Raw genomic sequence first — 14,598 nt, forward strand, 5'->3', positions numbered from 1 at the left:
ACACCAGAGGAGGTCAAAGGTTCCCAGTGGTCCGTCTGTACAGCAGCAGCACACAGAGTTGAAGGTGTGTAAATGAGCACTGAGACACTGAGTTCAGTCATGAATGACATGTGACCAACATCTCTCCTGGAGCTAACGGTCTCCAGGCTTCCCTCTTCAGACCAGCAGGATGTGAATCCAGGACAGACGCTTCTGTTGTCCTCAGTTAGTTCACAGTAAAGTTCTCATTGACGTTTGTTCTGTTCCAGCGGATCAAGGAGAATGCACACGCTTTTCTAGACAAGGAGGTGGAGAAGCTCTGGAGAGTTCTCTTCCCAGATTACCCACAATGCTCAGAGAGCCAGAGGGAGGAGGAGGAGGTGGATGGTGAGGAAGAGGAGCAGAGGAGGCGCGCCAGAGAGGGAGTGCTAGACATCACACTGCTCTGCATGAAGCAGTTGAAGCTGGAGGAGATGGCCGACTTACTGAGGAGCAGTAAGATACTCTTATTTTTAGAAGAGATTACGAAGATACTTTTTTGGATCAGTAAGATACAGTAAGATACTCTTACTTTGAAAACAGATCAGGAATATACTCTTATTTTGAAAAATGATTAGGGAGATATCCTTATTTTGAAAACTTATTTTGAATATGCTCTTTTTTTAAACAGCAGTAAATGACTGTTGGTTAAAAAAAGGGCAGTCATATTTTGATAATTTGACATCAACAATTTTTGATAGTTTGTATACTTTCTTCTTTTGTCATTTAATTTAGAAAAAGTTGCTGCTGAGTGCCAACATAAGATCAAGGCTTATCTGAAGGAGAAGACCCAGTGTGTGTTTGAGGGAATCGCTAAAGCAGGAGAGTCAAGACCTCTGAATGAGATCTACACAGAGCTCTACATCACAGAGGGAGGCAGTGGAGAGGTCAACAAGGAACATGAGGTCAGACTGATTGAAACAGCTTCCAGGAAACCAGCCAGAGAGGAAACACCAATCAGATGTGAAGACATCTTTAAACCCTTACCTGGAAAGGATCAACCAATCAGAACAACAATGACAACTGGAGTGGCCGGCATTGGTAAAACCATCTTAACACACAAGTTCACTCTGGACTGGGCTGAAGGCAAAACCAACCATGACATACACTTCACATTTCCAATCACTTTCAGAGAGCTGAATTTACTGAGAGATAAAAGGTTTAGCTTGGTGGAACTTCTTCATCACTTCTTTATTGAAACCAAAGAAGCAGGAATCTGCAGATACGACCGGTTCCAAGTTGTCTTCATCTTGGATGGTCTGGATGAGTGTCGACTTCCTTTGGATTTCCAGAACAACCCGATCTGTACTGATGTCACAGAGTCCACCTCGGTGGACGTGCTGCTGACAAACCTCATCAGGGGGAACCTGCTTCCCTCCGCTCGCATCTGGATAACAGCACGCCCTGCAGCAGCCAATCAGATCCCTGCTGAGTGTGTTGACATGGTGACAGAGGTGAGAGGGTTCACCGACCCACAGAAGGAGGAGTACTTCAGGAAGAGATTCAGAGAAGAGAAGCTGGCCAGCAGAATCATCTCCCACGTTAAGACATCACGAAGCCTCTACATAATGTGTCATATCCCAGTCTTCTGTTGGATCACGGCTACAGTTCTGGAGGACTTCTTCAAAACAACCCATGGAGAGGAAGAGATGCCCAAGACCATGACTCAGATGTACAGCCACTTCCTGAGGGTTCAGTCCATACAGGGGGACAGGAAGTATCATGGTCGAGCTGAAACAGATCCACACTGGAGTTCAGAGAGCAGGGAGATCATTGGTTCTCTGGGAAAACTGGCTTTTAACCAGTTGGAGAAAGGAAACCTGATCTTCTACGAGGCAGACCTGGCAGAGTGTGGCATCGATATCAGAGCAGCCTCAGAGTACTCAGGAGTGTTCACCCAGATCTTTAAAGAGGAGTGTGGGCTGTACCAGGACAAGGTGTTCTGCTTTGTCCATCTGAGCATCCAGGAGTTTCTGGCTGCCCTTTATGTCTTTAAGACCTTCATCGACACTGGTGTCAATCTGATCTCAGAAAAACAACCAACCTCCAGGTGTTCTTCTCTTATTAGAAATAAATATGATCTCTTCTATGAGAAGACTGTGGACAAGGCCTTACAGAGTGAGAACGGACACCTGGACTTGTTCCTTCGCTTCCTCCTGGGCCTCTCTCTGGAGACCAATCAGAATCTCCTACGAGGCCTGCTGGGACAGACAGGAAGTAGCTCACAGACCAATCCGAATACAGGGTCTTACATCAAGAAGAGGATAGGTAGAGATCTCTCTCCAGAGAGAAGCATCAATCTGTTCTACTGTCTGAATGAGCTGAACGACCGTTCTCTAGTGGAGGAGATCCAACGGTACCTGACATCAGGAAGTCTCTCCAGAGAGTCTCTCTTCCCTGCTCAATGGTCAGCTCTGGTCTTCATCTTACTATCATCAGAAGAGGAGCTGGACGTGTTTGACCTGAAGAAATACTCTGCTTCAGAGGAGGGTCTTCTGAGGCTGCTGCCAGTGGCCAAAGCCTCCAAAACATATCTGTAGGTTCACTAACATGTATTACAATACACAACACAGTATACATACTACTAGTATATAAGTTGTAATAATATACAAACCATCTATGTAGGTTCATTAATAACATGCACACATGTACAATACACAACACAATGCACATAATACTAGAAGTTAAAGGTTATAATAATATACAAAACATTTCTGTATGTGTTCTAAGACCTTGTATTACAACACATGCAACACAATAATACTAGAATAATATAAACATCTACAATACATGTATGTTGGTCCAGGCATAACAAATATAATCACACAAATGTAAGTATACAGAGACATAGTTCTATGGTACAAAGATTGTTTTTATTTTTATAAATGTTAAAAGTGATATCAGTTCTGAAGAGTAACATGATCCTGTCTCTTTATTTTGTGTGAAGGCTGAATGGCTGCCATCTGTCAGAGAGCTGCTGTGAAGATCTGGCCTCAGTTCTCAGCTCTAACTCCTCTAGTCTGAGAGAGCTGGACCTGAGTAACAATGATCTGCAGGATTCAGGAGTGAAGCTGCTCTCTGCTGGACTGGGGAGTCCACACTGTACACTGGAAACTCTCAGGTCAGTTTACTTATTGTGCATAATAACATTTTACTATCAGCAGACATTCAGCTTATTCTTAAATAGTGTAGTAGTTGTCACAAGCCTAGACGTAATCATTGTATGCATACCACCTAAAATACTTGGAAATTCACTTGAGAAAATGAATTCTGCTCTTGTTTTTCTGAATTAATGACATAATTAACTCTGAATTCTGAGTTTTTATGGAATAATAATCCGCTCTTTTTTTCTGAATTACTGTGTTAATTTTCTCAGAATTCTTTTCATGGCAAAAATAAATGTGCTGTTTTTGTGATTTAACAAGTTTTAATATGTTTCATATGATCTTATAGTAATCCATGCCATTGTATCACTGTTACTGAAATAAGACGTCAGACCTTTACAGAGGAAGTCTGACGTCACGACTGAGGGGCACCCCCCTCCTCTGTGAAGCTCCGTCTGAGCAGCTGTTAAGGGGAAGTAGAGCGAGTGGACCCAAATGCTCACACAGAGTGAGGCTGACAGACAGTAAATCAAAGGGTCTTTACTGAGGGACACAAATATGTAAAGGAGGGACTTGGGGCTTGAAGGCTGGAGGGTAGTCAGACAGGGGAGGGGTCGGTGACAGGAGGGTAGTCAGACAGGGGAGGGGTCGGTGACAGGAGGGTAGTCAGACAGGGGAGGGGTCAGTGACAGGAGGGTAGTCAGACAGGGGAGGGGTCAGTGACAGGAGGGTAGTCAGACAGGGGAGGGGTCAGTGACAGGAGGGTAGTCAGACAGGGGAGGGGTCAGTGACAGGAGGGTAGTCAGACAGGGGAGGGGTCGGTGACAGGAGGGTAGTCAGACAGGGGAGGGGTCAGTGACAGGAGGGTAGTCAGACAGGGGAGGGGTCGGTGACAGGAGGGTAGTCAGACAGGGGAGGGGTCGGTGACACTGTACAGGGAGGGGATTGTTAGGGCGAGCGACGGAGCACAAGGACTCAACGATGTAGACACTAGGAGGGACCAGGGACGAGGTACTGACTGTTAAGTGTGAAACAACGATCTAACGATGATTGTATACATTTAAAATGTCTTAAATTACATATTAAACTAGGGTTAGTTGTGTGAATATTTTTAATAGACAGTAGTTTAACTGTCTGTTAAAAATGTTCTGAAGAGTAACATGTTCCTGTCTGTTTGTGTGAGTGTAGAGCCCTAAAGTAGAATAACAGACTCTTCTTAAAAAGTTTCTTTGAAGACACGTTTTCCAGTTGTTTCATCATTCATAAAACATTATAGATGTATAATTGATGTATAATTAAAACAACTGCATATTGTTTAAAGGCTGACTGGCTGCCATCTGTCAGAGAGATGCTGTGAAGCTCTGGCCTCAGTTCTCAGCTCCAACTCCTCTAGTCTGAGAGAGCTGGACCTGAGTAACAATGATCTGCAGGATTCAGGAGTGAAGCTGCTCTCTGCTGGACTGGGGAGTCCACACTGTACACTGGAAACTCTCAGGTCAGTTTTAGTCACTGTGCATAATAACATTTTACTATCAGCAGACATTCAGCTGATTCTTAAATAGTGTAGTAGTTGTCACAAGCTTAGACGTAATCATTGTATGCATGCCACCTGACATACTTGAAAATTCACTTGAGAAAATGAATTCTGTTCTTGATTTTCTGAATTAATGACATAATTAACTCAGAATTCTGAGTTTTTATGGAATAATAAGCCTGTATTTTTTTTCTGAATTACTGTGTTAATTATCTCAGAATTCTGAGATAAGATTTCATGGCAAAAATAAATGTGCTGTTTTTGTGATTTAACAAGTTTTTATATGTTTTATAGGATCTTATAGTAATCCATGCCATTGTATCACTGTTACTGAAGTATGTCCCCAATTTAGAGAGAAAAGGGCTAAAATCCTATGATTTTGCCATTCTCCCCAAAACACGCCGTGAACATTCCACCCTGCTGAACGCAGGTGGCGTTCTTTACGTGACGTCAGACCTTTACCGAGGAAGTCTGACGTCACGACCGAGGGGCACCCCCCTCCTCTGTGAAGCTCTGTCTGAGCAGCTGTTAAGGGGAAGTAGAGCGAGTGGACCCAAATGCTCACACAGAGTGAGGCTGACAGACAGTAAATCAAAGGGTCTTTACTGAGGGACACAAATATGTAAAGGAGGGACTTGGGGCTTGAAGGCTGGAGGGTAGTCAGACAGGGGAGGGGTCGGTGACAGGAGGGTAGTCAGACAGGGGAGGGGTCGGTGACAGGAGGGTAGTCAGACAGGGGAGGGGTCGGTGACAGGAGGGTAGTCAGACAGGGGAGGGGTCGGTGACAGGAGGGTAGTCAGACAGGGGAGGGGTCGGTGACAGGAGGGTAGTCAGACAGGGGAGGGGTCGGTGACAGGAGGGTAGTCAGACAGGGGAGGGGTCGGTGACAGGAGGGTAGTCAGACAGGGGAGGGGTCGGTGACACTGTACAGGGAGGAGATTGTTAGGGCGAGTGACGGAGCCCAAGGACTCAACAATGTAGACATTAGGAGGGACCAGGGACGAGGTACTGACTGTTAAGTGTGAAACAACGATCTAGCGATGATTGTATACATTAAAAATGTCTTAAATTACATATTCAACTGGGGTTAGTTGTGTGAATATTTTTAATAGAGAGTAGTTTAACTGTCTGTTAAAAATGTTCTGAAGAGTAACATGTTCCTGTCTGTTTGTGTGAGTGTAGAGCCCTAAAGTAGAATAACAGACTTCTTAAAAAGTTTCTTTGAAGACACGTTTTTCAGTTGTTTCATCATTCATAAAACATTATAGATGTATAATTTATGTATAATTAAAACAACTGCATATTGTTTAAAGGCTGACTGGCTGCCATCTGTCAGAGAGATGCTGTGAAGCTCTTGCCTCAGTTCTCAGCTCCAACTCCTCTAGTCTGAGAGAGCTGGACCTGAGTACCAATGATCTGCAGGATTCAGCAGTGAAGCTGCTCTCTGCTGGACTGGGGAGTCCACACTGTACACTGGAAACTCTAAGGTCAGTTTCACATAATGTGCAAACTGTACATTACATATGCCACTTACATATGTCTACTAATGACTGTATGTCTACTAATCATATGTCTACTAATGACTGTAACAAGAAAGTGATAGTTTATAATTAGTAAAGTAGAGTAACAGAATCAGCATAAAAGGGTTCTCTGAAGACACATTTTATGCACAGATAACATTTATCAGACACATTTTAACTTTGGATTCACATTCCAAAAGTTTAGGCAAGTTAAACTTTTATTATTTAATCATTTCATAAAAAACAATAAATTATGTTTGATTTATATCTGTTACCTTTTTTTTCACTTTATTGTGTGTGAAGGCTGACTGGCTGTGATCTGTCAGAGAGATGCTGTGAAGCTCTGGCCTCAGTTCTCAGCTCCAACTCCTCTAGTCTGAGAGAGCTGGACCTGAGTACTAATGATCTGCAGGATTCAGGAGTGAAGCTGCTCTCTGCTGGACTGGGGAGTCCACACTGTACACTGGAAACTCTCAGGTCAGTTTACTTAAAGTGCATAATAACATTTTACTATCAGCAGACATTCAGCTGATTCTTAAATAGTGTAGTAGTTGTCACAAGCCTAGACGTAATCATTGTATGCATGCCACCTAAAATACTTGGAAATTCACTTGAGAAAATGAATTCTGTTCTTGTTTTTCTGAATTAGTGACATAATTAACTCTGAATTCTGAGTTTTTATGGAATAATAATCTGCTCTTGTTTTTCTGAATTACTGTGTTAATCATCTCAGAATTCTGAGATAAGATTTCATGGCAAAAATAAATGTGCTGTTTTTGTTATTTAACAAGTCTTAATATGTTTCATATGATCTTCAATATAGTAATCCATGCCATTGTATCACTGTTACTGAAATAAGTCCCCAATTTAGAGAGAAAAGGGGTAAAATCCTATGTTTTTGCCATTCTCCCCAAAACACGCCGTGAACGTTCCACCCTGCTGAACGCAGGTGGCGTTCTTTACGTGACGTCAGACCTTTACAGAGGAAGTCTGACGTCACGACCGAGGGGCACCCCCCTCCTCTGTGAAGCTCCGTCTGAGCAGCTGTTAAGGGGAAGTAGAGCGAGTGGACCCAAATGCTCACACAGAGTGAGGCTGACAGACAGTAAATCAAAGGGTCTTTACTGAGGGACACAAATATGTAAAGGAGGGACTTGGGGCTTGAAGGTAGAGGGTAGTCAGACAGGGGAGGGGTCGGTGACAGGAGGGTAGTCAGACAGGGGAGGGGTCGGTGACAGGAGGGTAGTCAGACAGGGGAGGGGTCGGTGACAGGAGGGTAGTCAGACAGGGGAGGGGTCGGTGACAGGAGGGTAGTCAGACAGGGGAGGGGTCGGTGACACTGTACAGGGAGGAGATTGTTAGGGCGAGAGACGGAGCCCAAGGACTCAACAATGTAGACACTAGGAGGGACCAGGGACGAGGTACTGACTGTTAGTGTGAAACAACGATCTAGCGATGATTGTATACATTAAAAATGTCTTAAATTACATATTAAACTAGGGTTAGTTGTGTGAATATTCTTAATAGACAGTAGTTTAACTGTCTGTTAAAATGTTCTCAAGAGTAACATGTTCCTGTCTGTTTGTGTGAGTGTAGAGCCCTAAAGTAGAATAACAGACTCTTCTTAAAAAGTTTCTTTGAAGACACATTTTCCAGTTGTTTCATCATTCATAAAACATTATAGATGTATAATTTATGTATAATTAACAACTAATTAACAACTGCATATTGTTTAAAGGCTGACTGGCTGCCATCTGTCAGAGAGATGCTGTGAAGCTCTTGCCTCAGTTCTCAGCTCCAACTCCTCTAGTCTGAGAGAGCTGGACCTGAGTACCAATGATCTGCAGGATTCAGGAGTGAAGCTGCTCTCTGCTGGACTGGGGAGTCCACACTGTACACTGGAAACTCTCAGGTCAGTTTTAGTCAATGTGCAAAAACAATTAAACTAATTGTGGTATGAAATGTATTAATAATTACAATGGCAGTTTTACATAATGTGCAAACAGTTACGCCACAATGTTCCATATCAGAAGACATTTGACCGATTTCAAGTCGCCATTTTTGTTGATATAATGAGACTTATGTTATATTATTCAGTTATTCAGTGTGTAAATTATTGTTGAAGTTAAAGTTCTTCGTTACATTTTTGGATTTTTGGGAAATTATTTTGGACGTTCTGACCATAGACTGAATAGCTGTTCACTCTCGCCAATACATTTACACTGGTCTGTTCCCTGTTATCAAGACATTTTTACACAATGGTTCAGCATGTGTTGAACGTGTGTGTGTGTGTGTGTGTGTGTGTGTGTGTGTGTGTGTGTGTGTGTGTGTGTGTGTGTGTAGGTTGTCTTACTGCCTGGTCACACAAGAAGGCTGTGCTTCTCTGGCCTCAGCTCTGAGCTCCAACCCCTCCCATCTGAGAGAGCTGGACCTGAGCTACAATCACCCAGGAGACTCAGGAGCTGCGCTGCTCTCTGCTGGACTGGAGGATCCACGCTGGAGACTGGACACTCTCAGGTATGGAGAGGACAGCTCACCACTCAGGGACAATGTCTCCTACAAGGATCAGTGGAACATGTTACCGTTATATTACTAGATAATGTGCTCTCATCTAGAAACAACAGTTATTGTAATGTTTCAGTTTTTGGAGACAAAATGCTCTCTCTTTGTTAACATGTGAATAATGTTTCCCTGTCTAAAGACAAAATGCTGCTCTCTCTTTGTTAACATGTGAATAATGTTTCCCTGTCTAAAGACAACATCCTGCTCTCTCTTTGTTAACATGTGAATAATGTTTCCCTGTCTAAAGACAACATGCTGCTCTCTCTTTGTTAACATGTGAATAATGTTTCCCTGTCTAAAGACAACACGCTGCTCTCTCTTTGTTAACATGTGAATAATGTTTCCCTGTCTAAAGACAACATGCTGCTCTCTCTTTGTCTCCCCAGTGTGGAGCACGGTGGAGAGTGGAGGATGAAACCAGCTCCACAGAGATGTAAGTGTCTGTTTAGTTTGATTCATCTCAACACACACTAACTATAGAGATGGAAAGTCCATCCACACAGCAGGAGGTGACGTCGGTTCAGTCAAATCATCCTGGGAATGAAGATGATGGTGGACATCACCTTCATCAAACTGTTGATGTATAATAATTATATTCTACAATAATCTATATTTCGTTCTCCTTTGATATTTGCTTCCTAGTGAATGTTACGCAGTATTAAGAAATGTTAACCGTGAGCGGCCAGCCGTACGAGGGCTGAAACGTGTGCGAGTTTGACCCCCGTGTGCAGGGTTCGAAATTAACTTTTTTGATTACCAGCCAATTGGGCTGGTAACTTTCTAAAGTTACCAGCCAATCAGAATTTCCACTAGCCAGATTTTTTGTTGATATTTGTTGTTGATATTCTCAATCTCATCCCCTGCCTCCTTCCCCTTCTCGCCCCCAGACGTCTGTCCAACCAACCACCGCCGCGTTTAGTTTAACGCGGTGGTTCTCAAACTTTCGGTCACCCCCCACTTTGGACAAGGGGGGATTTTCAAGCCCCACCTGCCCCCATCACCCCAACACAATGCTAATGAAATACGCCAAGCTTAACATTTCCAAACTTATTGAAGTAACATCAAGTTACATCATGTTGTATCTAAATTCTAACTAAATAACATCAAATAACAGCAAGTTCAACAATAGAGAAAATAAAAGTGTAGCTGTGTTATAACTTGCATCAAGTTCAAAAATAGAGAAAATAAAAGTGCAGCTGAAAGAAAGAAGAGCGAGACTTCTCCGGTGCTGGATCTGATGCCTATTCAGGAGCGGAGGAATCAACTAAAACCGTCCACAGTGGATGATGTGCTTTTTTGCACGGCAATCTAAAGCACCACACCAAACACCACTAGTGTAATTCCCCGGCGTTCCATCTTATATGTCTGATTTTCCTTTTGGTGCGGGTCGGGAGTTGGTATCAATTTATAGCGGGTCTGGTCGGGTGCGGAATGTCATTTGCGCTACTGTCGGAACACGGGTCGGATGTGGTTTTAAGTTTTGCGGGTAAGGACGGGTGCGGGTTTGCAAATAAGAGGCGTGCAGGACTCTGCTCTGCTCATCTCTCTCCACTCCGCTCTGCCTCTGCTCCGACTGTTTTTGACGGACTCATTTTAAAATGTTTAGCTACCCTGGCCTACACCCAAATTTAGGATTGAGTTGCAATCGGCAAGGCAGGTTAACGAGCACAGCGACGCGGCGCCCCCGATATAGAACGACCAGTTGGAGCGCGGTGACGGCACCTATTTTATTGTATGAACAAATATTGATATATATCTTATATCGACATTCTGCTTGAAAATAGGAGATATGACTTTTGGCCCATATCGCCCAGCCCTACTGTCAAGCTTTCGCTCCTACCATAAGAAACATGGAGTTTTCAGTGACACTTCCTCCCGTTTGTCGCGCCCCACCTGCACGTCTCTATTCCCCACCAGTGGGGCGCGCCCCACACAACATCACGTAGCATCACCACAGTGCTCATGGGAAATGTAGTCAGTACTGCCCAGGGAGCGAGAACAGTACGACAATTCACCATGACGTCACAATTCGTTCTTCCGGGTGGCAAAAGCCGAAGCGTTCTCCGATGGCACCACTAGTAAACAAACCCTTCCATGTCATTTGACCAGGGCAGAGCGATCCAGAAAACAGAGTCAATGGCTTGAATGAATGATTTTCTTCTTGCGGGGTGCTACAGGACGTCTCATTAATATATATAAATATAACTTATATTATATTATATTAATATTGTTTACGTCATCGTTTCAACTCCAGATCAACAATGGTTTTATCTATGTAACTATGTTCACAGTAGCCGGCTGGATGGCTTCAGGTCAGTGGCAGCCGCTCGCGTTCTGCCACCCGGAAGTGTCCTTACGGCTATTGTTTACTAACATTCTGAAGTGTCCTTACGGCTATTGTTTACTAACATTCTGAAGTGTCCTTACGGCTATTGTTTACTAACATTCTGAAGTGTCCTTACGGCTATTGTTTACTAACATTCTGAAGTGTCCTTACGGCTATTGTTTACTAACATTCTGAAGTGTCCTTACGGCTATTGTTTACTAACATTCTGAAGTGTCCTTACGGCTATTGTTTACTAACATTCTGAAGTGTCCTTACGGCTATTGTTTACTAACATTCTGAAGTGTCCTTACGGCTATTGTTTACTAACATTCTGAAGTGTCCTTACGGCTATTGTTTACTAACATTCTGAAGTGTCCTCACGGCTATTGTTTACTAACATTCTGAAGTGTCCTTACGGCTATTGTTTACTAACATTCTGAAATGCCGTGTAGAGTGGCTCTGAGATTGCCTCATGCATCACCGGCCAAACTGGCGTAAAGTAAGTTTTTATGAACACCCGCCAAAATGATTTTTAACCCGATATGATTTGTAGCTCCGATGCTACGTGTGAGGGCCGCCCAGCGAGGACCCCCCCCCCCCCCCCCCCCATCCCATTTAGTAGATCTAAGGCCCAGACAGGACCAGTGCTTTAGTAGATCTAAGGCCCAGACAGGACCAGTGCTTTAGTAGATCTAAGGCCCAGACAGGACCAGTGCTTTAGTAGATCTAAGGCCCAGACAGGACCAGTGCTTTAGTAGATCTAAGGCCCAGACAGGACGCCCCGAGTGCTTTTCATTCAGGGAAACACAAGGAAGGTCTTACATTGTTTAGGAGATAAGGTAGGATATAATAATAACGACAATATCCGATGCCCCGCCCACAATCAGGACGGCGGCGGGAACAAGCAGCCTGTAGGGAACAGAGAGCGGAGGACTGTTAAGGGCTGGTTATGGTCCCACGTTCACGCAACGCAAGGGGGTGACGGACCCCTTATGTCCTTGCGGACCCTCCTTGCGTCCACCGCGAGGGCCTGACGTGTGCCTCCCAAAAATTGTAACCTTCCGTCGAGGCGACGCAGCCGCAAGGGCTGTGATTGGTCCGCTCACTAAAACCCGACGCAGGACCAGAAAGGTTCAGGACTGCGTGGAAGCGTCTGCGGGGTCGTTGCGTCGACGTGGAACCATAAAGAGCCCTTTAGTCTGCCCTATAATAACGGAACAGCCCCTCATAGTGTCGCAGTACGGTATACCGATACTGAAACCGTGTCACAATAGCCGCCATTTAAACGCTACCATACCGCATGTTATTAGTAGAGCTACTCTAACAGTGAGTGTGTTAAAGGGGACGTATTATGAAAACAACACTTTTCCTGGGATTTGGGCTGTTGTTTTGGGTCTCTGGTGCTGCCACACGCATACAAACTTTGAAATAAGTCTGTACATGCTTTTTTGAGTGAGATATGCATTTCTGAAAGTACCCCGCCTACAGTTACCAAACGAGTGAGTCAGTTTCGGCGCCCCCTCCTACGCAGGAGGGGGGGGGGGGGTACATTTGCATATTACCACCCACTTCCCCACCAATCAGAGTATAGATACGATTTTGTGGACCTGGACCAGCGGACGAGCGCTGGGCGGAGATGTCCGCGCATTTCAGAAGCAGGGAGATTCCATACAGAAATAGATGTGACCGCCTGGCAGGGAGAAGCTCCCCCGCCGGAGCTCCCGGACTGCCGCCAGAACTCCGGCGGCAGTCCGGCAGCCCCGCTCCGGGAGTACGGCGGGGGAGCTTCGGCGGCAGTCCGGCAGCTCAGCTCCGGGAGCACAATCCCTTTCTCCTCCATGTCGCGGTTCAATCCGGACTTCAGAGAGTCAAAGTCCCTTTCCCCCAATTCTTCTGAACCATGGCCGAGATAACCCCCACTACGAGTCTTTACTTGTTGTGGAAGTACCAGAGACGTCAGACGCAGTCTTTATGATTCATAATATCATCAGAGGCACACATAGCTTTTGGCCCTGATGTTAGATATATTATATAGATACCTATATATTATATAATGTATTATTATTATTATATTATATAGATATAGAGCTCAGGGAGTCTGCAAACGGCAACAATCACTTCTCCTCCATGCTGTGGTTCACTCTGACAGCTGATTGGTCAATGGACAGCAGCTCATTTGCATGAAGGCTACAGACACCAGAAACAGCACATTGTGAAGGGACTGAAACAGAGGGGAATAGCGGTAGGAGAGATTTTGTTTCCCAGAAGCTATTTCCAGCAAACAGCTTCAAAAACATGTTTTCTGGAACTCATATGCTATGTTTACTTGTTGAGAAATAAGACCTCTTTAAGACCTAGTTCCTATGAGTTGCTTGGATGTGTGACCGCGGGACTGTGTGTGTGTGTGTGTGTGTGTGTGTGTGTGTGTGTGTGTGTGTGTGTGTGTGTGTGTGTGTGTGCAGTGCTTTGTGGTCATCAGTTATTATTTTCTCTCATATGGACGCTAGCTTTCCTTTGAGAAGCAAAAGGCAAAATGTGTTGGGGGCTCCCAAATGAAACAATCCCGATCCCCCCGTCAACAATCCAGATTGCGCGCCCTCCCGTCAACAACCGTGATCGCCCCCCCCCCCCCCCCCGTCAACAACCCTGATCGCCCCCCCCCCCCCCCCCCCGGTCAACAACCCTGTGATCGCCCCCCCCGCCCCATCAACAACCCTGATCGCCCCCCCCCCCCCCCCCCCCCCCCCCCGTCAACAACCCTGTGATCGCCCCCCCCTCCGTCAACAACCCTGTGATCCCCCCTCACTGTCCCCCCGTCAACAATCCCGATCGCGCGGGGGGGGGGGGGTCTCGGGCGGAGTCTCTCCTAGGGCACAATTCAGTGTAGAACCGGCCCTGGTAACGGTGTCTTGTTCTCCCCTCAGATGCCTGTGAACTCACACTGGACCCAAACACAGTCTGCAGAGAACTCTCTCTGTCTGAGGACAACAGAAAGGGGACGCGGGATAAAGAGCAGCAGCATCCTGATGACCAGAGAGATTTGACGGCTGGCACCAGGTGTTGGGAAGAGAGGCTCTGACTGGTCGCTGTTACTGGGAGGTAGAGAGGGAAGGAGGTGTTGCTGTAGGAGTGACATACAGAGGAATCACAAGGAGAGGAAATGGTGATGACAGCAGGATTGGAGGGAACAACAAGTCCTGGTTTCTTTATTGTTATGATGACCGTTACTCTGCCAAGCACAACAATATATCAACCTCCATCCGTCTCCCCCCCGCTGGCTCTACCAGAGTAGGAGTGTATCTGACCGGCCTGCTGGCACTCTGTCCTTCTACAGAGTGTCCCCAGGTGGAGGAGGGTCCTCAGACACACTGACACACATCCACACCTTCAGGACCTCCTTCACCCAGGAGGACCTCCTGTCTGGGTTTGGGTTTTTGACTTATGGTATCTCAGTCTCTCTGAGTCAGTTGTATTGACACACACACACACACACACACAAACACACACACACACACACACACACACACACACACA

The 14,598-nt window shown here is 45.4% G+C and overlaps 1 protein-coding gene across 1 annotated transcript in view; it reads left to right on the plus strand.

Moving 5' to 3' along the window:
- Positions 1-14,550, plus strand: part of LOC311350680 (NLR family CARD domain-containing protein 3-like) — a 132,159-nt gene extending 117,609 nt beyond the window's left edge. Inside the window, 9 exon segments of the mRNA XM_084470744.1 lie at positions 1-64; positions 249-474; positions 754-2,554; positions 7,915-8,088; positions 8,520-8,693; positions 9,125-9,171; positions 13,989-14,090; positions 14,093-14,362; positions 14,365-14,550. Coding sequence (XP_084326870.1) covers positions 1-64; positions 249-474; positions 754-2,554; positions 7,915-8,088; positions 8,520-8,693; positions 9,125-9,171; positions 13,989-14,090; positions 14,093-14,362; positions 14,365-14,540 — 3,034 coding nt within the window. The 3' untranslated portion in view covers positions 14,541-14,550.
- The last annotated feature ends 48 nt before the right edge of the window (positions 14,551-14,598 follow it).

Source organism: Micromesistius poutassou (assembly GCF_964030765.1).
Source record: "Micromesistius poutassou genome assembly, chromosome: 7".
NCBI classification, from domain to species: domain Eukaryota; kingdom Metazoa; phylum Chordata; class Actinopteri; order Gadiformes; family Gadidae; genus Micromesistius; species Micromesistius poutassou.